At 38.6% G+C, this 27,779-nt stretch overlaps 1 protein-coding gene across 2 annotated transcripts; it reads left to right on the top strand.

The window, feature by feature from the left end:
• Nucleotides 1-1,669: 1,669 nt before the first annotated feature.
• LOC105473571 (myosin-4) lies at nt 1,670-27,750 on the top strand. 2 transcript variants are annotated; one of them, XM_011727392.3, is made up of 40 exons: nt 1,670-1,692; nt 1,896-1,944; nt 4,445-4,687; nt 4,816-4,959; nt 5,321-5,477; nt 6,218-6,245; nt 6,340-6,454; nt 7,293-7,385; nt 7,541-7,604; nt 7,755-7,853; nt 7,977-8,080; nt 10,186-10,324; nt 10,921-11,039; nt 11,141-11,290; nt 11,839-12,009; nt 13,533-13,842; nt 14,704-14,774; nt 15,361-15,448; nt 15,531-15,648; nt 15,970-16,093; nt 16,188-16,324; nt 16,455-16,710; nt 17,375-17,617; nt 17,932-18,108; nt 18,328-18,473; nt 18,753-18,843; nt 18,929-19,318; nt 19,805-19,931; nt 20,358-20,476; nt 20,604-20,800; nt 22,270-22,453; nt 22,533-22,698; nt 22,796-22,920; nt 23,190-23,498; nt 24,104-24,307; nt 25,661-25,786; nt 25,877-26,047; nt 26,134-26,238; nt 26,335-26,430; nt 27,512-27,750. In XM_011727392.3, exons 3-40 carry the CDS (start codon nt 4,484-4,486, stop codon nt 27,662-27,664), a joined length of 5,820 nt encoding a protein of 1,939 aa, XP_011725694.2. In that variant the 5' UTR covers nt 1,670-1,692; nt 1,896-1,944; nt 4,445-4,483; the 3' UTR covers nt 27,665-27,750. The 2 variants fall into 2 exon arrangements, with proteins under 2 accessions (XP_011725694.2, XP_070938446.1); XM_071082345.1 differs by lacking the exon at nt 27,512-27,750 and adding an exon at nt 26,964-27,040 and having other exon boundaries at nt 1,677-1,692.
• Nucleotides 27,751-27,779: the final 29 nt, after the last annotated feature.

The following is a 27,779-nucleotide window of genomic DNA, read 5'->3' as shown; positions in this document are numbered from 1 at the left end:
TAGACAATCCTTTAACAAGTAAGTCTAAGGGAAATGTGTACTCCCTCACTCAGGGCTGCTTCTCTTCTCTCCTTGTCCAAGCTCTGCAAGGTCCTCTGATCTACTCCTGGTGGCCCATAATAGGGGTCCCACTAGAATATCATGGTCTTGTTTCAGAGCTTTCAAGATCTGAGTGATCAGTCTATCTGTAATTGATCAGAGTTCTAACTGTTATGTAAAGAGTCCTCATTATCTGTGGTCCTATAACTCATCCTATGTATCTTGGTCTCATTCATATTTTCTTCTTTCATCTTTCAACTTCAAATACAGTAAATATAATACATACTTATTATGTCTGCAAGTCAGATGCTAAGTTCCAAAAGAAGTAAAAAAAAAAAAAATGAGTTGTGAAAATCTGAGAGAAAAAATAGAACAAGTTTCCTTCTGGCTTAGAGCCTAGCACCTTGGGTAAGTCGCTAGACTTCTGTGAGTTATTTTCATGGAGATTTTGTTATTAAAGGTTGATCACCTATTTCACAGAATTTTATCAAAATAAATTTTAAAAGTATAAAAGATTCAATCTATCAATGTGTCAGAGATAAATTCTAAGTCAACAGAATTATAAAAACAGTGATCTCATTAATCAGTAATGTAAGCCAGGAGATGATAGTTGAAAATATCTCACCAGATCTCAGTTAGGGTCACACTTAGAGTAGGTATATTTCCTGTCATATTCAGTAACAGCTGTGTATGTAGCAAAACCATCAAAAGCCAGTTTATGAGTATTATGGGCATATGTGATGGCTCATCCATCTTTTCAATCCACAGGGAGAATATTGTGGATACCATGACTTTCCTCCCACCTTAAATAAAAATATGCGGTACCCACCTCATTAGAGCTATAGCTAGTCATGAGAGTCTGCCCATGAACTAGGAATGCATGTTTGTGTCTCCTTCCATTAGGCAGTGGAAACATGCATGGAACATCACACAGCATCCTGTTGTTCCTTCAGTGAAAACTTACAAGCTGGAGATATCCATGGAAAGTCCTCCAGAAAAAGAACAGAAGTGTTTATATCTATTCTAAATCCCTTATGCCTCCCCCAGTGGTCCATCACCACTGCCTAATCTGAGAATTCACTTTCACCTTCATATTTAGACTTTCAGACTTTAAAAGAATCTATCACCAGTCTTTCTAAAATCCAGACTGTGGCTAGGAATCTTGTCTTAATATCCATCACTCACTGCTTCCAATCATAGCGTCAGATCTAAAATTCATTCCAGACTCCTTAAAGGCTCTAAGAACCAACAAATTAATTAATCCTAAACTCCTCACGTCAGACTCATTCTGTTGGACCAGTTTTATAGGCAGAGGAGTAAATGGGAATCTGGTTTTGAATTCTGTGATGAATGATGCAACAGTCAAACTGGAGAAACAGCGTTAGAAGCCCTGAATCCCCATCCCCTATCAAATGCCTATAAAGAACCCTAGATCATCCTCTGTCAAATTATTTATAGGTGTCAAGAAATATTTCTAATTATATCCATTCACAGCCACAGTCAGTGAATATTGTGCAAAGAGATTGCCAAAAATGGTTTTGCCAAGTAGGTTCCCAGCTAGGACAGCTGAGGTGGCTGCTGTGTTTGCAGAATGGTCTCTATAAAAGTGAAGCTGAGATGCCTCCGTCCCGTCCTTCCTCAAAATTCTTGAAGGTATGTATATGTGGAAGAACACTTACTTTTACATTCCTGATGATAATGATTTTTCATTTAAGGGATATCTACTGCTTCCCAAATTTTAAGTATTCTTTCCAACATTCTTAAGGATGACGTTGTACACAATGTAGTTACCAGTATTTTGTGACTAAATGGGGAAAAAAAGAATCCCGCATTCTTTTTATTTTTTCTTTCAACAGTAGTTGTCTGCTTTGAGCCTGCCACCTTCTTCATCTGATAATACGAGAGGTAAGAATAATTTATTATTACGCTCTAAAGAACAAAGGAATCTCTATATTGCTACATCTTAATGAGCTACCATTTTATTTCCTAGTTTAGTATTGGGAATAGGATATCAGGGCAGCTGTTCCTTAAAAATGACTTCTCATAAAATTTTGACTTTTCAGGACACTTAATCAAACAAAACTTCATGAAACTTCTCTTTCACATGTTGTTAGAACTTCAGAAAGAATGCAGCCATCATATGTAATATTTAATATGAACTACTACTCCAACATAACCCATAAGGATATATCAGAGAGACCGAATGATAAAATCAAGATGTGTTTATCTGGAAGTTGATATTTCTAGGTGCCCATCCAGGCTTTTCACTGATTCTATTTGCCTGGGTCAAGCCAGTTAGCCTTTATGTATCTCGAAATACAGTGTGTTGCAGTGGAATTAACAAACCTGCAGTTAGCTGAACAGGACTCATGTCCCAGCACTGCCACTTATCATCCACCTCTGTGACATGGAATGACCCTTAACCTTTCTAGGCCTTAGTTTCCTCATCAGTAAACAAGGAAGCTGGATTCTATTGACTGCTAAGGTCCTTCCAGCTCTTGCCAACTGTGACTGAAGTCAGTGGTTTTCAAGGACACCTCCACAGAATCAAAACATTTAATGGAACTCTGCTAATGGAGAATCAAAACATGTAATGGAATCCTGCTAATTGTGCATGTGCAGACATGTACTTTTAGTATTATGTTAAGGGTATATATAATCACGAAAACCTATTCTACACTTAAGAATTATTTTAAATGAATTTATATTTAACATGGCAGCTATATTCATTTAGAAAAGAACAGAAAACACTGTTCATGTAGAAATGCTGCTTCCTCAAACTTGAGGCAAAGATCACTGTGTGGGTGGATTCAAGGACCCCTTGCAACAACCTGAGGCTCTGTGGGGGCTTGATCCACAAGTTGGGAAACAATTAATCTATAATAAGACAGGAGATGGGAAGGGTAGCAATCATCTTTCTGTGTTTCCTGAATTCACTGCATTATAGTAATCTCCACGTGGCCGTGTGTTGTTAATTCAAAGTTGCCTGGTGTAAAAACAAACACAGAAACAAAATATAATGTAATATAATAACATTTCTTCTTCAAAGAAAAAAAATCTAACATTAAATGATCCAATATATGTCCCCTGAAAATATGTCTAAGTTTCACAGTGTCATCAGGACGCTTTTACAGGTAAGACTGATCTTGAAAATAGAGTATGTGGAAATTCCATACTTAACATTTTAAGTTGAGGGAAAGTTTAAGGCGGATAACAAAAGATCAAGACTCTGGAAGGCCTGCAGAAGATGGTGGCTATTGCTGTTGTTGCCATCATTGCTGTCATTGTCGCTGGCAACCAACACACTTCTGCTCCCCCGAGGTCACCTTCTTTTATTCTGGCCGCTCACCCTGTCCTTGCCATCAAGACAGCAGGACTTATTTTATTTTCTCATAATTAATTTGCCAGTGGGGAAAATTTTTAAAGTTCATTTTGGCTTGAAACTTTATACTGGCTATCCATATCAGAAAAAAGTATTTAGAAGATTAGTTGGTATTTTTACAAAGAGGAGAAGAAAGAGATTATAAACCTAAGACAGTAAGAATCAGATTTTTAAAATCTATTATATTGAAATCCAACTAAAAACAAAGAGAAATACAGACTAAACATACATAATCACTATAAAATTTTATTAAAAATCAAGAAGTTCTTTTTCTCCAAGAATCTTTTAAAGTTGTTTTTGGTTTAGATAATACTTCTGACTTTCAAACAATTTAAAAACTAATAAAAGAGACTTTAATTTTTACTTAGGGCAAAATTATACATTGGATATTCAGCTTTCATTATAGTTATTTTTTCCCTTTACTTACCTGTCAGTTAACTAGATGTTTATTTGTAATTATTAGATCTGGACTTATGTCCTGAAAGAACAGGTGTACCTGTCCACGTTCGATTTTAGTAAGTCTGACATCCAATTTTAGTAATTGGGTATGAGAGGAATATTTGCCCAAAGATCTGTATTTGAGTTTTAAAGACAGGTTCACTTATATTGTAAAGCCACTGGAAACAGTTATTGTCCATTTCTTCATATCATCACAATGTTAAGAGGGGGAGGTTGGAAATAAGAAAGAAAAGAAAAGCAGCAAGAAAAAGAAAAAATTCTGAACATGCTTGGAGCATCACAAATGTTGCTGATTGAATGTTGATTCCTCCACATTTCTCAACTAAGGTTTACAACATAGAGGAATGAACTTAGGCTTAAAGTATCACAAAAATTAAGCTATCAACATAGTGCTTTCAAATCAATGAGCTGATCTCTCAGCTCCTTGACATAGTACACAGGAGTGGTCCCTAAAGGCAGGGGTGAGGAAACAAGCATGGAAAATTAAGCACATTAATATGAAATCAACAGAACAATTCTCCACCCCAACCCTGAATCATCATTTGGCTCTGTTTCTTCCTCTAGGTACACCTAGTCCAGAACTGCCATCAGTAACCTGCAGCCATGAGTTCCGACTCTGAGATGGCCGTTTTTGGGGAGGCTGCTCCTTTCCTCCGAAAGTCTGAAAAGGAGCGAATTGAAGCGCAGAACAAGCCTTTTGATGCCAAGACATCAGTCTTCGTGGTGGACCCTAAGGAGTCCTACGTGAAAGCAACAGTGCAGAGCAGGGAAGGGGGGAAGGTGACAGCCAAGACCGAAGCTGGAGCTGTGAGTAAAAACATCTGGAGCTGATTAGACTCTGCCTCATTTGGGGTTAATTTAGGTGATACTTATTTTTTGACCTGGCCTTTTCTACTACTTATTTGATGTGCACTGGCTCCTTCTTTTCTTAACAGACTGTAACGGTGAAAGAAGACCAAGTCTTCTCCATGAACCCTCCCAAATATGACAAGATTGAGGACATGGCCATGATGACTCACCTGCATGAACCTGCTGTGCTGTACAACCTCAAAGAGCGCTACGCAGCCTGGATGATCTACGTGAGTACCCTTTCAACATTATTTGTCACTCACTCCACATACTACACATTAGCCAAAATAAATTAAGGGCTTTAAATAAATTTGGTTATTGCAGTGTTCTTTTATGACCAATCATTTGGTTAATGTTGTAAACTCTGATATGTTTTAAAATGTACATGTGGAAAGCCATTTACTTAACTGAATTAGTTGAAAAACTGAAGTATTTTGTGCAGCAGTAATGATGGAGGGAGGCAACAAATGAATGAAACTTTATGAGAACTAACACAGTACTTAGGTCCCCCTCTGCTTGCCCTTAAAGCAGTATTTCCAAGGTAGATAAATAAGGTGATTGCTGATTGAGCAACCCTGTCCTTTCCCACAGACCTACTCGGGCCTCTTCTGTGTCACCGTTAACCCCTACAAGTGGCTGCCGGTGTACAACCCTGAGGTGGTGACAGCCTACAGAGGCAAAAAGCGCCAGGAGGCCCCGCCCCACATCTTCTCCATCTCTGACAATGCTTATCAGTTCATGCTTACTGGTGAGTGAGAATTACAGTTTCCATAATCATTTGTAAAAGAGTTGTATACTGATATCAGAAAAAACATGGGGCTAGTATTCTGAGAATAAATGTTCAGCACAAACATGATAATAGAAATAATAAAATTAGGGAAATATATTTAGAATAAAATGCACTAGTTCCAAACAGAGAAGAAATTTTGTTTAGATTTCTATGCTAAGCACTAGTTCCAAAAATAGGGGAAATTTTGCTTAGATTTCTGTGCTAAAATCCAAATTAACTAATGCTAGTTCTACCTCAAAATTAATTAAATTTAGGCATCAACTCTGCATTTGAATTATAGATAATACATAATCTCTCCTAAAAAGTAAGTTTTGAAGTCTCACAGTGACAAGTTATCACAAGCACAGTATAAAACTTTAAATTGGACATTAACAACCTGACATAATTTTGAACTATGAACCAGGTGACAGGATGGGACACAAAATTGTTATTAATCTGATATTGATAGATTATTCTCATGGATAAAATGGTAAAATGATGCATTACATAGTCTATACATTAGAAATGTAATGGGATTATTAATTAGTACATCTTTGATACTTATTTTTAGAAAAACCTTACGAGAAGCAAAGCACAAATTCATATAGTTATTTTTTGAAAATGGGGAGTTTTAAAAGACAATTTTGAGTTTGTAAGTACTGTGTTGCTGTGTGTTAAGGGTGTTTTTCTAAATATTATCTTTGGTTTCTCTTTCACAGATCGTGAAAACCAGTCAATCCTGATTACGTATGTAGATTTCACTACTTTCTTTCTGTTTTGATCATTGTAGTGGCTACTACTACCTTAGATTCTGAACTTTTCTTCTGTTTGAACTTGATAGTGGAGAATCTGGTGCAGGGAAGACTGTGAACACAAAGCGTGTCATCCAGTACTTTGCAACAATTGCAGTTACTGGAGAGAAGAAAAAAGAGGAACCTGCCTCTGGCAAAATGCAGGTGGGCATGATATTCATCTAAGGACAGAATAACAGATTTTAAAATCTAACCACTTGCCCATCAACAGTAGACTGTATAAAGAAAATGTAGGATGTATATACCATGGAATACTACGCAGCCTTAAAAAAGAACAAAATCATATTTTTTGCAGCAACATGAATGCAGTTGGAGGCCATTGTCCTAAGCGAATTAATGCAGGAACAGAACACCAAATACAGCATGTTCTCTTATAAGCGGGAGCTAGACATTGAGCATGCATGGGCATAAAGATGGGAAGAAAAGACACTGGAGACTACTAGATAGGGAAGGGTAGGAGGGAGGCAAAAGCCAAAAAACTACCTATTGGATACTATCTATGCTCATTACCTGGATGACAGGATCATCCATACCTCAAATCTCAGTGTCATGAAATACACCCATGTAACAAACTTGCACATGTATCCCCTGAATCCAAAATAAAGGTTAATTTTTTTAAATTGACCATGGTGCTTCAAAATCATAGCAGCCCATTGCCAAGTGATGCCAGAATTTGGAAAATAACTCTTGGAAGGGCTTGTGAGAATGAGATGAATAGGGCAACGTATTGGCAAGTATAATAGGAAAAATTCTCACAATCATTTTTTAGGTGCTTTTCTGGGCCTGGGGGATGCAGAAGTCAAGACCAGGTCACTGGAGTGTCCCACTCCCCTTCCCAATTTACCTTCCTTTTAACTCATTTTAGAAAGCCTTTCTCAAAGCTACAGAATACTGTTCAGGGGCAATGGGGAACGGAAAGAGGTCAATGGCAAATTATTTACTGCAACTTTTTTCTTTATCTGTCTTATTCATTTCTCTTAAGGGGACCCTTGAAGATCAAATCATCAGTGCTAACCCCCTACTGGAAGCCTTCGGCAATGCCAAGACCGTGAGGAATGACAACTCTTCTCGCTTTGTAAGTCTCTTGATCTTCATTTTCACGTGAGGATCATTTCACTGGCTCTTCTGTGCATGCGGTGTCAACATTTTTTCCATCTGCTTGGTCCACAGCTAAAAAAAATAGCTTCTGACTTTTAATGTGTACAACAATCCCTCCTTTTCCTTTTTAAGGGTAAATTCATCAGGATCCATTTTGGTGCCACAGGCAAACTTGCTTCTGCAGATATTGAAACATGTAAGTTAATAAATATTAGTGATTGAGAATCTTTTTCTTTGTGGGTACATGTTGGAAAATCCTGTACTTATTTCTGTTGTGTGAAATTTTCAAACACTAAATTTTTCACTGTGGTATCTGCTTTCAAATGAGCTTAATCTGACTTTCCAGATCTGCTAGAGAAGTCCCGAGTTACTTTCCAGCTAAAGGCTGAAAGAAGCTACCACATATTTTATCAAATCATGTCCAATAAGAAACCAGAGCTCATTGGTAAGAAACATCTTTGATTTATTTCTACCAAAGAAGAATAACAGCCCTTCTAAGAAGCCCCTCTGAAATGTTTCTGATGACCAAGTAACGCTGTCTATATATTGTTCTTTTCCATGTGTTCAGAAATGCTTCTGATCACCACCAACCCATATGACTTTGCGTTTGTCAGCCAAGGGGAAATTACTGTGCCCAGCATTGATGACCAGGAAGAGCTGATGGCCACAGATGTAAGTAATAGGTACAAAGTAGTAACCAGTAAATTCATTTTCCAGTGTACAACACTCTCCTCTATTAGGGTGGAAAGCAGTGGCAGAAAGACTATAAACAGGTAATACAACCCTTTGGACTTTCTTACTCTTGGAAACAAATTATAGGATATTTCAAAATCCTCCCCTTACATGTGTTAAAAAGCCTGTAATAAATGTTGGGTCTTTAGTATTCCTTAGCTAGTAGGCTCCTTTTATTCTATCTTATTAGTCATTTTTGGTTGATATTTATGGTCCAATATTGATGTTTCTCTGCTATTTTATGCCAGACCCCACACCCAAGATCCTGGGAAGGAACTGCAATATTATTACAACTAAACATGCAACTCCCACTGTTCTTCTGCAGTCACATGTAAACATAAGCCTCATTTTGAATAAACCTCTGTGGGTTAATAATATATCCCTCTCTACTCTCCAAGCAACATTAGAAGAAGTGGGTTGTCTACTTCAGAAACATTCACTTTGGGGACTCCATAAGCCTTTATATTTATTTTTGAAACTACACACTCTTTCCCCACTACCACCTCTTTTTTAAGGAATATTACTTTTTGGCTTACTTTCTTTATATGTAAACTTTATATATATTTCATGTTTTCTTTTGATTTCTGAATAATCTTCTTTATTTTTAACTTTAATATCAATGGGACTATCCCAAAACTCCCAAGTTAGGGTTGACAGCGCTTTTGCAAAAATGCTTTTTCTATTAAAATATTATTCTCGAGAAGTCAATAATTCATTTGTGTGGCTTCATCTTATAAATATCAGCTTGTACTCTCTATAACTTACTATTATCTTTGTCTGTCCAAAAGTGATAGGGAGTTAAGAAACACACCCTAGGCCGGGCGCGGTGGCTCAAGCCTGTAATCCCAGCACTTTGGGAGGCCGAGACGGGCGGATCACGAGGTCAGGAGATCGAGACCATCCTGGTTAACACGGTGAAACCCCGTCTCTACTAAAAAATACAAAAAATTAGCCGGGCGCGGTGGTGGGCGCCTGTAGTCCCAGCTACTCGGGAGGCTGAGGCAGGAGAATGGCGTGAACCTGGGAGGTGGAGCTTGCAGTGAGCTGAGATCCGGCCACTGCACTCCAGCCCGGGCGACAGAGCGAGACTCTGTCTCAAAAAAAAAAAGAAACACACCCTAGTCTGCGAGGTTAAAAAAATGTAGCAGTCTTGCTCTAAGTCTTCCGTAATAATGTCTAGTTTCTGTAAATAGGTAGGGTTAGTGAGCCGGAAGAGGAAGGCAATAATCTGGGGAAAGAGTCTTGGTAAGAATGGTAAATAAACGCATTTTCCTCTGCCTGCTCTGAATCCTGCCCCCATTTAAAAGCCTTTTCAAAGCCTATGTGGGCAACTAAAAAGGTAATCAAAATTCTATAGAGAAAAAAGACACAGAAATATTACACTAAACGGCAAAGTTCCTTCTTTTCACAAATGTCTCTTCTCTGCATGAGAAATAAATGACTAGGTAAAGTTTGCTACCCCAGGCATCTCATGGTCAGCTGAGCTGTGGCTTGCTATCAGAGACGCATGTGGAGAAAGACTCACAGCCATTGCTGTTCTCCTCATACCCTCTTTCCAACTTTATCGCTCACACTCATTAGAGTGGGAAGGTAGACTGGGATTATGTATTAGGATAAGACAAATAGGAGAAGAAGGAGCAACAGAGAGACTTGCGAGACTGGAGAAAAGAAACAAAAATAGCCAAGAGACCATGAGGAGCATGTGCCTGAGAAGCAAAGGGGGGCTGGGGTGGAGAAAAGGGGCAAAGTACTAGTCTTGGCATCCAAAGTCATGGCTCTGAGTCCTGGTTCAGTGAGTGTGGACAAGTCACATCATATTCTGTGACCAAATGGACTCCTGACTCAAATGGAAAGACGGATGCATACCTCTTGGTGTTGCCATGTGGATCAAAAGGTGAAGCATATGAGTACCTTTTGAAGATGGCAAAGTGCTAGTCAAACATAAGGCAAGGCAAGATGAGAAAAAAGTGGGAGACAGCCCCGGTGTTCTGAGGGAGTGTTCCATGGTGCCAATTGGGGATGAGTAAATTCAACTCTTTTGACAGAGTGCTGTGGACATCCTGGGTTTCACTGCTGATGAAAAGGTGGCCATTTACAAGCTCACTGGAGCCGTGATGCATTACGGGAACATGAAATTCAAGCAAAAGCAAAGGGAAGAGCAGGCAGAGCCAGACGGCACAGAAGGTACCACCCCCCGTTGCTATCTTCCACTTGACAGAACTGACACAGTGAGCTTTTCAGAGGCAGAGACCGTGTTTTTACTTTCTCTGACCTAGTTCGTGAAGGGCAAAAGTATTATGAGAAGGAAATTACACACTGCCTGACGTTTTACATTATTGAGCAGATTTGTGATTTCTGCTCATTCCATTCTTCATTGGCTTTTCGTAAGCTCATATTTGCTATTTGACTAATACATTTTTTATTTCAGTGAATAATCTGTGTGCCCACATGCACTGGAAGAAACAGAGATCTGAATATTTCTGTCGCTACTCCTCTAGGTTAGGGTTTCTCAAATTATTTTTATCTGTGGTCTACTTTTGCAACGTTAAATATCACAGAGAGTATCGATTCCCCAACCTCCAATTTATCATCACAAGAAATGACTAAAATTAGTGAAAGTGGTGGCAATGCTTTTGAGGCAATATGAACAAATGAATAGGTTTCAATGACATTTGCACATATTACTTTTTGAGTAAAACCTTTTTTCTTTGTCATCATCATTTAAATTTTAAATTGTGTAAGCCATGGTCAGTTTCACCATTCTCACCTTGTTCACACAGTTGCTGACAAAGCTGCTTATCTGACAAGTCTGAACTCTGCTGACCTGCTCAAATCCCTCTGCTATCCCAGAGTCAAGGTCGGCAATGAGTTCGTCACCAAAGGCCAGACTGTGCAGCAGGTAAACATGACTTAAACTCTCTGATTTATTTGAACCGCAAGTGACTCAGGAGTTCATCACTGTTTTCAATTTAAAAAACTAAACTATCACTCCTATTGAAGGTGTACAATGCGGTGGGTGCTCTGGCCAAAGCCATCTACGAGAAGATGTTCCTATGGATGGTCACCCGCATCAACCAGCAGCTGGACACCAAGCAGCCCAGGCAGTACTTCATCGGGGTCTTGGACATTGCTGGCTTCGAGATCTTTGATGTGAGTTGTGAACTGACAGAAGATTAGTAAGTGCAAATCCTCAGTCATTTTATCAATCTTGTTAGAGCATACAAGATCACTTTTACAAAATGTACCTTACAAAATGTTCAAATGTAATTCCTACTGAAAAGACTCTTTGAAAAGATATGAAAAGTAAATAGGTATAAATAGGAAAAGAGAAAATTCTATTCTTTTCAGTCTAGAAGTCTCAAAAGTTGATTCCTGAGAGGTTAAAATAGTCAAAATCTATCCTGGATCCAAGCAGATGAGCATAAAAACACCTTTTTAAAATTACTCTAAGGGAATATTTTAGAATCCTCATTTAACAGTATTTTGCCTAGTATGCATGATCTCATGCAGTTACTTGGAAAACAAGTATTCAAAGAATCAATTCTACTTTGTTTAGAATTATGTACTAGGAAAACAATCTGAAGGTTTATAATTTAATAAACCAAAATGCTTTAAATTCATAAGAAAATACTAATAGATACTCTGTAGATAGAATACTTAAGTTATGAGTAATTTCCTATATTTATCTTGTCCTGTAGTTCAACAGCCTGGAGCAGCTGTGCATCAACTTCACCAACGAGAAACTGCAACAGTTTTTCAACCACCACATGTTCGTGCTGGAGCAGGAGGAGTACAAGAAGGAAGGTATCGAGTGGGAGTTCATTGACTTCGGGATGGACCTGGCTGCCTGCATCGAGCTCATTGAGAAGGTTCATATGACTTTTCTAGCTTTCAAAACATGAAAACCAAATTGCTTGCCTTTCTGTGCTTAATCACACTCCCTGTTCTCAAAGAACAAGCAGTGCTGTTTCCTGACACACTCGTATATTCTGATTGGATATGAGGTATGTCCCAAGCGATCTGTTATTAATAAGTAGAGCAGTTTGTAGAAAAATGATTCTCACTCACACACACATGGATTCGCATTTATCCCTCTAAAAACTTAATTCTCTCTTTTATTCTTACATGATTTCATGCATATGGGAGAAAGGGATGAAATTACAGCTATTCCTCTGGGTTGTGTAATTAACCCTGGTGCACCCATGACAGTGTATTGTGCAGGTATCATCATCCCTCATGTGTAACAAGGCAGGCTCTGTCAACATGTCTTAAAGATCGGAAGGTTAGTCCTTCAACTCTTGCAGTCATTAAGTCTTTCTCCATTCATGATAACTACTGAGTAAACACCAAACCTCTGTATCACTTACCTAGAAAATGGGCCCTGAATTCTCCATTATTAAGGGGGTGGAGCAATAGTTACATCAGATCTAGATATGTTAACACTCATCAAGCAATCGTTAAACACTTCCAAAAGTATCTTGGGAGCTTGTCATGTACTTGTTGATATCAATAAAGTGTATGTGTGAACCCCACCCTAAGCAGTGGGAAGGGAAGAGTAAATGCAATCGCCACCCCGGAAAACTTAAAATACTCAGGTTAAAATTCACAAAAATATGAAAGGTAAGAGCTTAACAGAAGACTAGGTCTGCGTAATTTGGGGAAAAGATATGTTAATTTGGTGATATAATATCTCTACTATTCATGAAAACTTTATGGTCCTCAGAAAAGGCATTTATTTTATTCTCTAGTATTTCAGTTTCTGTATCACCGAAATACTCTTAGGGATACAATTTGTGAATTTGTTAAATCATCAATGTTGAATTTTCTTTCACTCTTTCCTATCAAATACATTAAGAAAAAAGCCAAACTCTTAGAAAGCAAAACCAAATTACTATCATTTAACTCCACAGTGGTGGAGAACATAGGCTAAAGTACAGAATTTTAATGATACAACATAAGATGCACTTTTCCCCTAGGAATGGATCATTTTTAGTCCTTACACATAATCTCTCTTCCCTTCATACTTCTGTCACCTCTAGATTCGAGGTAAAGGAAGTTATATTGTCAGTAGGAAAGAAAGTAGTCAGATATATACATTTATGGAATAAAGAATTCAATTTTGAAGTGATGTTTTCAGAATCTGGTTTTATACACTGAACATAAAGTGTGCCAAATGGTTCAGATGTTTTTTTTTTTTTTTAACTGAGTCTTTCTAGCAAGCATATTTCCCATATGTTCTGGGTACATAATGATTACTTTACATGTCATGCCTGTTTAATTTATCATTCAAAGTCTTCTTTTGAAACACTGTATTTTCAGTTTTCCATCAACCACATGGAGCATAACGTTCTGAGGGGCTCATGATATATCATCCCTTTTTTCCTGTTCTTAGCCTATGGGCATCTTCTCCATCCTGGAAGAGGAGTGCATGTTCCCCAAGGCAACAGATACCTCCTTCAAGAACAAGCTGTATGACCAGCATCTTGGAAAATCCAACAACTTCCAGAAGCCCAAGCCTGCCAAAGGCAAGCCTGAGGCTCACTTCTCGCTGGTGCACTACGCCGGCACCGTGGACTACAACATTGTCGGCTGGCTTGACAAGAACAAGGACCCCCTGAACGAGACTGTGGTGGGGCTGTACCAGAAGTCTGCAATGAAGACTCTGGCTTTCCTCTTCTCTGGGGCACAAACTGCCGAATCAGGTCATGTTTAATAGCATTAATATGTTACAAGAGTACAAAATAGATAAACACTGTTCAACAGAGACATATGTGGTTACAGCAAAACCTAACACGAAAACACTGGCCAATAGGCGCCTAATGAAAGAAAGTGTATTTAATAACTGCGGTACAGTTTTACAGGCATAGACTTTCAGAGCTAAGTGACACTGGATCATTTAGCCCACAGCCTGATTTCATTGATGAGAAAACACGAATCTCAGACAGGTTAAGTGATTTGCTCAGGATCATAAAACTAATGTGTATCATTTTAATAGTATTGGTTCTTTCAAGGTTCTCCAGCTAGGCTGGAGATAAGGAAATCCTTTGTCAGGGCCCTAGTGCTTGCGGAACTGAAGTTCTGTTCTCTTAAGTGCCCTAACACCAGATGTGCAAGTAACACCATAGAAACACAGGCAAATGGGAGCCAGGATTTCCCTGCAGGCGAGCAGAGGCTCACCTACCTGGGACCAAGTGTGCAACTCTGCCTGTTCTCTGAGTGATACCTGCACACACGAGGCATTACTACTCTGTCTCCTTGGCCCTTCCTTCAGAGAACAGACATTGCTGACTTGGAGTAGGAGAGTCCCATCCCCTACCCACATCTACCCTTTACACTCGCAATTCTTTTGTCGTTGGTTTTTTCCTGAATGCCTATCACGTGAGACAAATCTATGATTCTCTTAATCTACAATTGAGGGAGGAGAGATATGGAAAGAATAGGAATGATGCGAGTGAATGAGAGCAAATTTAAATTCTAAAGGGGATTTTGGCAGTCCTGATGTCTATGGATAGTACTTGAAAGGCTGTGGCAAATAACTTTAATTTTTCCACTTTGTTTTTTAGAGGGTGGTGGTGGAAAGAAAGGTGGCAAGAAGAAGGGTTCTTCTTTCCAGACAGTGTCAGCTCTTTTCAGGGTACAGTATATTCTTGAATTACAGATAAATACTTTCATTAAAAAACTAAAGTATCAAAACAGAAAATTTTTTTAAAGATATCTGTGGTGAAAGTGAATAAAGTAGTACAGTATATTTTTTAGTAGACTACTAAAGGTTTTGTAAACTTTTTAAATGCCTTAGGGAAAAAATTAACAACAACAAAAAAACAAACTATGTATCTCTTCACATCAATCTTTATGATACGTGAACCACTGCCCCTGAGTCCTACATCCAAGAGATCTGGTATTGCACAAATTTCACATGAAATCAAACCTTCTTTTAAAAATAACCACTGTATTCAATTACATCTCCTTCACGTGACAAAAATCTCAATACAAAGTTCCTCTGACTGGTGGTGCTTGAGAATAACAAACTGAAATGAACTGATTTTGTGTAATCCGTAATTTCCTACCTATGCTCCATATATGTGATTCCTCTCTGTTATGAAAATTTGTTTTTCCTTGAGACAGCTCATTAAAATGTGAAATGAAAGACAAACATTGATAGGGACTGTCATGTAGATGCAACTAGAAATGAGTATAAAACTTTTCATATGGTTCCACAGGAGAATTTGAATAAGCTGATGACCAACTTGAGGAGCACTCACCCCCACTTTGTGCGGTGCATCATCCCCAATGAAACTAAAACTCCTGGTAAGACATTTCTGATATCCAGACAAGCTCCAGCGTGTGTGCAATAGACCAGGAAGTATGGCATGTGGATTCATTCTTTTAGGTGCCATGGAGCATGAGCTTGTCCTGCACCAGCTGAGGTGTAACGGGGTGCTGGAAGGCATCCGCATCTGTAGGAAAGGATTCCCAAGCAGAATCCTTTATGCAGACTTCAAACAGAGGTTTGTGTCTCATTATTTTTCCCTTTCAATGTCTTAGTCTACATCAAAATCACTGTATAATTCAAACATTTTAAAACTTTTCTTTGAAAAGTGACATGCAATTATTTTAAAATTGATCATAAAAGAAAGAATCCTAGGTTTATATTATCGTAAGTTTGTCATAATATCTTTCCAAGTTTTACATAAAGCACTGTCTGACTTTTTAAATGGCATTTTGTTCACAAAAAATCTATCATCTTTTCAGTGATAGCTACCAAATGTTCCACTGGTTTTTTTTCGGTGAAGAAAAACCACATTTTTATATTCTTTTTATTCTGACAGATACAAGGTTCTAAATGCGAGTGCTATCCCAGAGGGTCAGTTCATTGACAGCAAGAAGGCTTCTGAGAAACTTCTAGGGTCTATTGACATTGACCACATCCAGTACAAATTCGGTCACACCAAGGTATCACCAGTCCAAATTTCTATCTGTCATAATTCTATCACTTTTAGACTTTCTCCTAAGTGGAAATAACATATTTAACTTGTTCTTTCATAAGGTTTTCTTTAAAGCTGGCCTGTTGGGAACTCTAGAGGAAATGCGAGATGAAAAGCTAGCTCAACTCATCACGCGCACTCAAGCCATTTGCAGAGGGTTCCTGATGAGAGTGGAGTTCAGAAAGATGATGGAGAGGAGGTGAGAGCCCACACACAAGTCTTCCTTCTCCACACTTTCATAAATGAATCCACTGCAGTCATTACTTTTGTTGAAGGATGATCACTTTCCACGTTATTCTCCATTTGCATCTTTTTTTCTTTTCCTACAGAGAGTCCATCTTCTGCATTCAGTACAACATCCGTGCTTTCATGAATGTGAAGCACTGGCCCTGGATGAAGCTGTATTTCAAGATCAAGCCCCTCCTCAAGAGTGCAGAGACAGAGAAGGAGATGGCCAACATGAAGGAAGAATTTGAGAAGACCAAAGAAGAGCTGACTAAGTCAGAGGCAAAAAGGAAAGAACTAGAAGAAAAGATGGTGACGCTAATGCAAGAGAAAAATGACTTACAACTCCAAGTTCAAGCTGTAAGTATTATACATTGCACAGTTCAGCCACATCTTATTGTTTTTAATGTTTTAAAATGAATGGTTTCTACTGAAACATTTGTTCTGATTGTTTGCTGTTCAAAAACACCAAGACTCGGGCATAAAGAAGCAATAGATGCAAAGTCACATATTATGCTGCACATGTTCATATGTGCATTCATGCATGGTTTGCTCATCAGTGAGCAAGATCATAAAAATATCAATAGACATTTTCCTTTCTTTATGGAACCTTCTCTCAGATCAGATTATTCTTTCTTTAGTATATTTTTGTGCATAAAAGAGAAGTTACGTTGTTTTTACCAGGGCAGAGAAATGGCTAAATTAATCCCCTCTTAAATGTGAGAAAACTGAGTCCTACAATGAATGAGTGACTTTTCCAAAGTTGCAAAGGTTAGTATAGAGGCAGATTTTTGTCAAATTTCCCTGATTTGGACTTCCACACATGAATATCTGAAGGAAATTTGTTATTATACTTGATCAGTAGATGACAATATTAACATTTTGTCCGTTTCATTTTAAAAGTTAGGAACTTGTATACATGTTGACCAAACTGGCAGTCACTGAAGTTTCCACCTTTTAATAAATAATTGTGTGCTTGTAGATATAGCTCAGACAAATGAAAATGCTTAATTTCTCCCTGTAGGAAGCAGATGCCTTGTCTGATGCAGAGGAAAGATGTGATCAGTTGATTAAAACCAAAATCCAACTTGAGGCCAAAATCAAAGAGGTGACTGAAAGAGCTGAGGATGAGGAAGAGATCAATGCTGAGCTGACAGCCAAGAAGAGGAAACTGGAGGATGAATGTTCAGAACTCAAGAAAGACATTGATGACCTTGAGCTGACACTGGCCAAGGTTGAGAAGGAGAAACATGCCACAGAGAACAAGGTACAAATCATGATCCATTTTAGAATATTTATAAGTACCTTGATACTGAAGTATTTTAATTAAAAATTTAATCTGAAGATGATTGAATATGAAAAATACCACTGTCATAACTATGTCATCTCTTTAGTCTTCACCACCTCAATCTACTTACTTGACCTTTGCCTCATATTTTTTCAGCCATTATAGGCCTGTGTTACCTTCTGGTTCTCATTTTCCATCTCAGGCTGACATTATCCTAAGATACTACAGTATCATGTTTTTCATCAAGATAATAGGTTGTCATTGACATTCCAGTCATCTGTTCAAATCTAAAGGTGAAAAACCTCACAGAAGAGATGGCAGGCCTGGATGAAAACATTGCAAAGCTGACCAAGGAGAAGAAGGCTCTCCAGGAGGCCCATCAGCAGACCCTGGATGACCTGCAGGTGGAGGAGGACAAAGTCAACACTCTGACCAAAGCTAAAACCAAGCTAGAACAGCAAGTGGATGATGTAAGTGTGAAAAAGAAAATGTTTCCCCTTGCGATGAACTAAACAACTGTGACACAAAACCAGCACTGATGCTCGTAAGCCTTTAACGCTTGGTCTGTGAATAAAGTTCTTGTGCTATTTGTTGTATCTTTAAACTTTTTTCTTATGTATCTTTGAAGGCTACTAGCATAGGGTTCAGTGCTTAAGAGCTGAAATAAATAAAATGTATTATAAATTTAGCTTGAAGGATCTCTGGAACAAGAAAAGAAACTTCGCATGGACTTAGAAAGAGCCAAAAGAAAACTGGAGGGTGACCTAAAATTGGCCCAAGAATCCACAATGGATATAGAAAATGATAAACAGCAACTTGATGAGAAACTCAAAAAGTAAGTATGGTATAATTCAGCTATAACCTGCTTGTTGTATGTCAATGCAAATGAAACATACGCTAAAAAGATCTCCAAAACATTACATCATGACATATGGAAAAAAATAATGACATCTTTGACCTTTTTATTTAATTAAACTAATACATTATTAACCTGTCAAATATTGTACTACTCACTCCTTCAACACCAGTAGTATAAAAAAAAACTTAGATTATACATAGAAAAGAAGATTGGTAAGAGAACTGATTATAAGCTAATGTACTGCTCTTCTAATAGGAAAGAGTTTGAAATGAGCAATCTGCAAGGCAAGATTGAAGATGAACAAGCCCTTGCAATGCAGCTACAAAAGAAGATCAAAGAGTTACAGGTAAGTTATAACCTCCACCTTTTCTGAGCATTACAGGAAACAGAATTGACATAAATTCACATTAATGTGGACATATCACAACCAGGCCCGCATCGAGGAGCTGGAGGAAGAAATCGAGGCAGAGCGGGCCTCCCGAGCCAAAGCAGAGAAGCAGCGCTCTGACCTCTCCCGGGAACTGGAGGAGATCAGCGAGAGGCTGGAAGAAGCCGGTGGGGCCACTTCCGCCCAGATTGAGATGAACAAGAAGCGGGAGGCTGAGTTCCAGAAAATGCGCAGGGACCTGGAAGAGTCCACCCTGCAGCATGAAGCCACGGCAGCTGCTCTACGGAAGAAGCATGCAGACAGTGTGGCTGAGCTTGGGGAGCAGATTGACAACCTTCAGCGCGTCAAGCAGAAGCTGGAGAAGGAAAAGAGTGAGCTGAAGATGGAGATCGATGACCTTGCTAGTAACATGGAGACCGTCTCCAAAGCCAAGGTCTTCATTAACTTGTGCCCTTTTCATCTTTATTTGCAATAATTCAAAATGACCAAGTTTATATATGACTATTTTTAGCCAAATTACATAAACATTAGATGTCATCTAAAGCTTAAACTTACTCCTAGTACACATTATTGTATTGAATCACTTAAGTTCTCTTAACTTCTTTGTAGAAACACTTTAACCTTTGATACTATTACCATGACAAAAATATATAATTTAAAAAAGGTTTATCTAAAAACCATATTCTACATGATGCAGAATTTAAATGATGTTCACACTTTCAAAGAGAATATAATTTTGACAATCATGTGTTCATTATTTAGCCAAATTAAATGCCTTTACTACTGTATAGCCACCATGCAAGATTGATAGAAAAGTAAATAAAAATCAACCTCTTTCCACAGGTAGTTACAGATCTCTAAATCCCAGCCTCTGGAATAAAAATGTACTGTCTCTTCCTGTTTTCTACTCTCACCCCAGGGAAACTTCGAGAAAATGTGCCGCACCCTAGAGGACCAGCTTAGTCAAATAAAAACAAAGGAAGAGGAGCAACAACGCTTAATAAATGAGTTGTCAGCCCAGAAGGCACGTTTACACACAGAATCAGGTCAGTAAATAAATAACATCAGCCTTCAGAGAGGTGAGGAATGAAAGGCAAGCCTTTACCTATCAAATACAAGTACTTTCTCAAGCTCTGTACGTTCATTTATCACGTCTTACATATTCCTCCATCTTTTTGTTATGAGACAGTAAAATGCAATGATTCTAAGCTACAATTGAGGGAAAAAATTAAGCTCCCTGGGCTCAGGAGATTTTTGTTGCCTCAGCATTACTCAAAAAGTCTCGAATTCTAAAATATCAAAGAAAACTCACACATTTTTTAAAAAGCAAGAAATAACCTTCTCAACAGCACTGAAAATCTTGAGGGTTTTTTTCATCATATGAAATAAGAGGGTTACAATGTTATTCCATTCTTTAAATTATTGTTTACCTAGACAACAGAACTAAATCATTGATGTTTTGTCTTCCACAGGTGAGTTTTCGCGACAGCTAGATGAAAAAGATGCTATGGTTTCTCAGCTATCCCGAGGCAAACAAGCATTTACACAACAGATTGAAGAACTAAAGAGGCAGCTAGAAGAGGAGATGAAGGTGAGAATTCTCCAGCTGATACTTTCAATCACTTGAATTGTGCAACATAACACACTATTGAACTTTGCACAGAGAATTTCAATGATCAGAAGATAAACTTGTATCACATACTTTTTGGTTGGTCTAGGCCAAGAGCACTCTGGCCCATGCCTTGCAGTCAGCCCGCCATGACTGTGACCTGCTGCGGGAACAGTATGAGGAGGAGCAGGAAGCCAAGGCTGAGCTGCAGAGGGGAATGTCCAAGGCCAACAGTGAGGTTGCCCAGTGGAGGACCAAATACGAGACGGACGCCATCCAGCGCACAGAGGAGCTGGAAGAGGCCAAGTATAGGCTTTTAGTGCGGGGCAACGGGCTGGGGAGCAGGAAGAAATAAAAGTGAAGGCAGTGAAGGAAAAATAGAAGAAAGAGAATATTCCAGGCATGGGGAGGAGAGATGAAAGACTTCAGCATATTTTATTATACGGTGGTGGATTCCACCATATTCTTCTTCTTAAAGTCCACTGTATATCCACTGGAGAATGGAATGAGACCAGATCCTTCTACCCATTCTGGTCCAGAGCATCTTAAATTTCTTTCCACAAAGATGGATTATTAATTATCAGAATATCCTTTATGAATTAAATAGAATTAGTATCTTTCAATAGAAGGAAAAATTGAGACATTGAGACTATCTGGTAAATTATTATGAGTATTACAATGAACAATAATCAGTTTTTCCTTACCTGGAGTATTGGATGTTTAGATTAAGGTTGTCATATGCTGTCATTATTTCAATTAACAACCTATATCGATGAATGTATTCACTAATTACACATACTGTTTGTGGACTACAGGTCATGAGATTTACACATTTACACATAGAAGGAAAAAAAAGCATTATATTCCTAGTGAAGGAAGCCTTTCTAAATTTAATTTATCTCAGTAGTTGTTAGAATTAAACAGAATGAAAGAGTTTAGCAAGCATTTCCAGAGGGAGTTCTAGATAAGAGTGTGGGCTGGGAAAGGTCATGAATTGCGTAGGTTAGTGAAAAGAGTAGTAGATAAGATTTTGGAGGAAATTTGGGAAATGCAGTAATGCAGTAATACTTATTATCGGAGGCCACCAAACCCAGAAAGTTACTGATTCATTGTATGACCTTGAACATATCACTCTGGGCTGCTGTTTCCTCATCTGCAAAAGAAAGAGACCCATACTAGAAAATGCTTAAAGATACTATTCAATGCTAACCATTCCTTGGTGATATGCCTCCTGTTCATGATTGCCATTTCTTCCTCAAAGTAAATAAAACTCAGCCCTTTTCCACAAGTAGTTACAGATCTCTAAATCCCAGGCTTCAAAAGAGAAATGTATTGTCTCTTCCTGTTTTCTACTTCTCACCCCAGGCAAACTTCAAGAAAATGTGCCACACCTTGGAGGACCAGCTTAGTGAAATAAAAACAAAGAAAGAGGAGCAAATTTTCACATTGTCCACTCAGCTCTAGTGCTAACTTATATTCTCTCTCTCTCTCTCTTTCTTTCTCTCTCTCTCTCTCTCTCTCTCTCTCACACACACACACACACACACACACACACACACGTGCTTTGTAAACATGTTTGGCAGTACCTGAGATGGATAACAATAAGAACTCAACAGGAAACCAGAATTCTAAGAGAGTGAAAATATTTAGAAAAATTCAACAACTACTTGTAGACAACTCTTGGGGAAATATGCTTTCCTAGTCAGCAGCTTTATAAAGGGCACTGTGGTGACTCTGAATCTGCTCTTGGTCACTCATACTGACCCAATTTTCAGGAAGAAGCTGGCCCAGCGTCTGCAGGATGCTGAAGAACATGTAGAAGCTGTGAATTCCAAATGTGCTTCTCTTGAAAAGACAAAGCAGAGGCTACAGAACGAAGTAGAGGACCTCATGATTGATGTGGAACGATCTAATGCTGCTTGCATAGCTCTCGATAAGAAGCAAAGAAACTTTGACAAGGTGGTCCACAGTACCAGCTCCCCGGGGGGAAACTGACATCATTCTTGGTTTCAAAGGCTTATTTTCTATATACTTCCAGATTCTGGCAGAATGGAAACAGAAGTATGAGGAAACTCAAGCTGAACTTGAGGCCTCCCAGAAGGAGTCCCGTTCTCTCAGCACTGAGCTATTCAAGGTGAAGAATGCCTATGAGGAATCCCTGGATCATCTTGAAACTCTAAAGCGAGAGAATAAGAATTTACAACGTGAGTCATTGCAATCGTTCTATTTCAAAAATGGTAGGGAGATATCTTTTCAATTTTTCTTTCTACTGAACTGAAATTTGGTACTTTATTATTATAGAGGAGATTTCTGACCTGACAGAGTACATTGCAGAGGGTGGAAAGCATATCCATGAACTGGAGAAAGTAAAGAAACAACTTGATCATGAGAAGAGTGAACTACAGGCTTCCCTAGAGGAAGCAGAGGTATATTTTTCATTTGCTTAGCTCTGCATTATAAATAAATTGAAAATTAATAGCAACTGAGATCTCTATCATGTTGCAAATCTTTAGGGGATAACACATATAATTCAGTGAAAAATACTGAATTGTACCTTGAGAATGCAGAGCTAATAGGATACATTAAGACGTATGATAGTTTGTGGGTTTTGTAATGCCTTCTTGGAGAAATTATCATAATGTGAAAGAAATAAAAAGCTCTTTAGGTAACCTAAATAAATGTTGCTTTTATTAAGGCATCTCTTGAGCATGAAGAAGGCAAAATTCTTCGCATTCAACTTGAGCTAAATCAGGTGAAATCTGAGATTGACCGAAGAATTGCTGAAAAAGATGAAGAACTCGATCAGCTAAAGAGGAACCACCTCAGAGTTGTGGAGTCAATGCAGAGTACACTGGATGCTGAGATCAGGAGCAGAAATGATGCTCTGAGGATCAAGAAGAAGATGGAGGGAGATCTTAATGAAATGGAAATCCAGCTGAACCATGCCAACCGCCAGGCTGCTGAGGCACTAAGGAATCTTAGAAACACACAAGCAATACTGAAGGTATGTATGCTGGGGAAAATACACATAGTGTTGTACAGTCTCAGTGGCATTGTGTAACTCAAATTTTCAAGTTTTATGAGGACTATGTGTCATAAATCACCTAAGCATCATGGTAATCAGTTCAAAATTATACGCACAAAACTGAAAAAGAGCTTAATTCTGAAAGGCCCAGGATAGATTTTGCTTTGTTATCTGCAGAAAGCACTGTGGTGAGGGGTAGGGAGACAGAGGAAGTGATGAAAGAGTTTGGCTACATGCCACTGCTTAAATCACTTCATTAATCTGGGCTTCAATTGCTTAATATGTAAAATAACACCATTGGACTAACTGAAGTCTAAGGATACTTTCCTGATCCAAAATTTCATAGAGCTAGCCATGGTATTTTTTAATGATTCAGGGTCTAAAATAATAAAACATCATGCTCTTTTGAGTAGAACTGCAACCCTCAGCTACAAAGAATTTATCATTAAAGGTACTTGCAGATTGTTCCTATCTAATCGTACTCTAAGTCATTAAGATCAAAGAGTGTACATGACCATAAGTTTGCACTTGCTTTAAGTGGAGCATAAGTAAGAGGCTTTTTTCTCTTTTTTCTTTCTGGGTAGGACACTCAGCTACATTTGGATGATGCCATCAGAGGCCAAGATGACCTTAAGGAACAACTGGCAATGGTTGAGCGCAGAGCTAACCTGATGCAGGCTGAAGTTGAAGAGCTCAGGGCATCCCTGGAACAGACTGAGAGGAGCAGGAAAATGGCAGAACGAGAGCTTCTGGATGCCAGTGAGCGTGTGCAACTTCTGCACACTCAGGTGAGGTTCAAGACTATGGTTTAGCAAATGTACTCCCTGAAGCTGAAGACAATTTGAGAAGGTAAGCTTGTTTATAAAGCAAAACATAATCTTGGCAGGTGCCCCTTCCTGGAGCTCTAGAAAATGTAGAGGGTGCTGTAAGGATTTACTGGGACCTAGCTGGTTCACGAGTATATTTATGGGCTGGCATAATCATGTTGATTTGAAATAATCTGGAATTCTAGAAACTTTTATTAAAAAAGCACAGAAGACCACCTACAAATAAACATACACACAATATTTGTAGCTGTCTTGTCTTATGCAACTCTAAGCTACAAAAAGATAGGCAAATCAAATAGAGGAGAAAAACAAAAAGCCACCAAATGATATTTATGTATCACATATGCACAGAATGCTAACCTCATGGGATACAAAGAGAAGCTCTTCAGTTCAGATTCATGGAGGCCATTATTAATACTAGTTAGGATTTGTTGTATATAGTGAATGTGTTAAATAAATGGTGGTATATCCTCACAATGGCTAATATGTAACCACTCTAGTATGCATTTATTGCCATGGGAAGATGTTTACGGTATAGTAAGCTAAAAAAGCAACTTAAAAATAATATAGGATGTGTGATCTTTTTTCCCATATAAACATACAGGAAGCATCCAGAAAGATAAATAAAAAGTTTATCCTTTATCTCTGGTGAGAGCACAGTGATTATTTTTTGTCTCTTGTCTGCTAATTTGTATGTTCTACTATCTTTTACAATAAATATTACTGTATACTTCAGAAAGTTGCACTATATAGACATAACTATTATAGAAGTGTTAAAATCACATGCTTTATATAAATTTAAAATCAAATTAATATGCAACCTTTTTCTTATTAACAGCATCTGAAGTTGACTATTCCAAATACTGTCAACTTGCCAAAAACAGAAGGGATTCTTGGTTCATTTTTATCCCAACAAGACTACTATTTATGCATTTGTAATATGGAGCCAACCAACATGAGTTAACAGCTAAGAATTAAGGATTCATTTTAAATGAGCTGTGGTGTGGTGCTGCATGGCACAGCACTTTGAGTTTTGTGGGTTGTGTTTCATGTTTACAGATGGCAATTGGTAATAGTTGAATGTGTTTGATATCAGAAATTAGATTTTACCTAGAATAATTTAGAAGTGTGATTAATAATAGAGATATATATAGAAAGGAGAAAAGGCATAAACTTAGAACTATCTTCTAACTTGGTTTTTATTCTAAACATTTCTTATGATCAATAATTTATGCCTGTATACACTAGGTAAAATGACAATGTGAATTGCTATAATTTAATGTGCTTCTCTTCTCTTTCATTAATTTGAAACAGAACACCAGCCTGATCAACACCAAGAAGAAGCTGGAAACAGACATTTCCCAAATCCAGGGAGAGATGGAGGATATCATCCAGGAAGCCCGCAATGCAGAGGAGAAGGCCAAGAAGGCCATCACTGATGTAAGCAAGATGAGCATTTGTCTTACTGACACATGCCTGCTGCCTGCTATCACCAGAATTCATTATTTTCATGATTTATTTGCTAACTAGGCCGCCATGATGGCTGAGGAGCTGAAGAAGGAGCAGGACACCAGCGCCCACCTGGAGCGGATGAAGAAGAACATGGAGCAGACGGTGAAGGACCTGCAGCACCGTCTAGACGAGGCTGAGCAGCTGGCCCTGAAGGGCGGGAAGAAGCAGATCCAGAAACTGGAGGCCAGGGTGGGTCTCCACAACTTCACTCAATTCCTAGCCTACTCATGTGGCCAGTTATAGCCAAACTGGTGACTGTCTTTGTTCCCTTCCAGGTGAGAGAGCTTGAAAGTGAGGTGGAAAGTGAACAGAAGCGCAATGTTGAGGCTGTCAAGGGTCTTCGCAAACATGAGAGAAGAGTGAAGGAACTCACTTACCAGGTGACCACTGTTTTCACATCTTCCAGGCCTACAGCTTTCAAGAAAATAATGAGTTGTTTTAAGATAATGGCACTATCTATTTGCCCCCTCTTTCAGACTGAGGAGGACCGCAAGAATGTTCTTAGGCTGCAGGACTTGGTGGACAAATTGCAAATCAAAGTCAAAGCTTACAAGAGACAAGCTGAAGAGGCTGTGAGTATCTCCACAGTGGAAATGAAAGGTTCAGATGCAGATCCAGGTTTTGTGGGGCCGAAAGTTTATAGAATTTAGGGGGCTTTCTTTAAATTGGGAATGCATAATTAGGTATAAACATGAATATTTAGAATGAGAAAAATGAACCATAAATTACTGGAGCCTTAGCGATTTGAGCTTATTTCTTCCGAGACCTGTTTAAGCAATTTTCCAGACAGGTTAACATAGAAATGTTTCTTGGTTGCAAGCCACTTCCCTCCCTATCTAGAACATTCTACAGCCCCCAACTCATATGGATTTGTGCAAATGAGGGTATGAATTCTAAGCCTCATTTAACTTCATGATAAATCCATCTTGGAACTTTTGTTTTTCAATTTGGCTGCAGTTATCTTTTTCATTCTGTTAATTCTGAAACCTTCCTTAGGGTTCTTGGCACCAAATGCCACTACCGCACCTATTTTTTAAAGTTTGTTTTTTAGAAACAAGATTGAATTCAGATCCCTGCTACTTTGTTCTTCTGGTTATCATTGCAGCCTCTTCAGTTTTCCAGAAAGAGAGTCAAGTGAGAAAGAGACTTGAGGAGGGTCATAAGCACATTCATTTACATAGGCAAGTTTGTGGGATGCATTGCTCTCAAATAACTATGTTACTAAAGAATAAGGCTTTTTTCTTTTTCTTTTTCTTTCTTTTTTTCTTGAGACAGAGTTTCGCTCTTGTTGCCCAGGCTGGAGTGCAATGGTGCAATCTCAGCTCACTGCAATCTCTGCCTCCTGGGTCCAAGAGATTCTCCTTCCTCAGCCTCCTGAGTAGCTGGAATTACAGGCATGCACCACTACGCCGGGCTAATTTTAGTAAAGACAGGGTTTCACCATGTTGGCCAGGTTGGTCTCAAACTCCTGACCTGAGGTGATCCACTGGCCTCGGTCTCCCAGAGTGCTGGGATTACGGGTGTGAGCCACCACGCCTGGACAACAGACCCTTTTTCTTTCTCATTCATGAGGCAAATACTGAAGTAACAAAAGCAATAACAATCAGAAAATGTCCAATTTTCTTGTTATCTCAAATGTATCTCTGTTCTCAGGAGGAACAATCCAATGTCAACCTTGCCAAGTTCCGCAAGCTCCAGCACGAGCTGGAGGAGGCCGAGGAACGGGCTGACATTGCTGAGTCCCAAGTCAACAAGCTGAGAATGAAGAGTCGGGAGGTTCACACAAAAGTCATAAGTGAAGAGTAATTCATTCTAATGGAAGAAAATGTGGCCAAAGAAATGCACAAAATGTGAAGTTCTTTGTCACTGTCCTGTATATCAAGGAAATAAAATCTTTAGATAATTTTGCATCTAAAAATAC

This window comes from Macaca nemestrina, chromosome 17, assembly GCF_043159975.1.
Source record: "Macaca nemestrina isolate mMacNem1 chromosome 17, mMacNem.hap1, whole genome shotgun sequence".
Lineage (NCBI taxonomy): Eukaryota > Metazoa > Chordata > Mammalia > Primates > Cercopithecidae > Macaca > Macaca nemestrina.
This window is presented reverse-complemented; position numbering and strand designations above follow the sequence as displayed.

Bases quoted from the DNA above. Each gene is read 5' to 3' on its own strand.
- LOC105473571 (XM_011727392.3), top strand. From the start codon at position 4,484: ATGAGTTCCGACTCTGAGATGGCCGTTTTTGGGGAGGCTGCTCCTTTC. The intron at 18,109-18,327 runs GTAAGTGTGAAA...TTATAAATTTAG, and splicing joins TAGAACAGCAAGTGGATGAT to CTTGAAGGATCTCTGGAACA. The intron at 18,844-18,928 runs GTAAGTTATAAC...TATCACAACCAG, and splicing joins AGAAGATCAAAGAGTTACAG to GCCCGCATCGAGGAGCTGGA.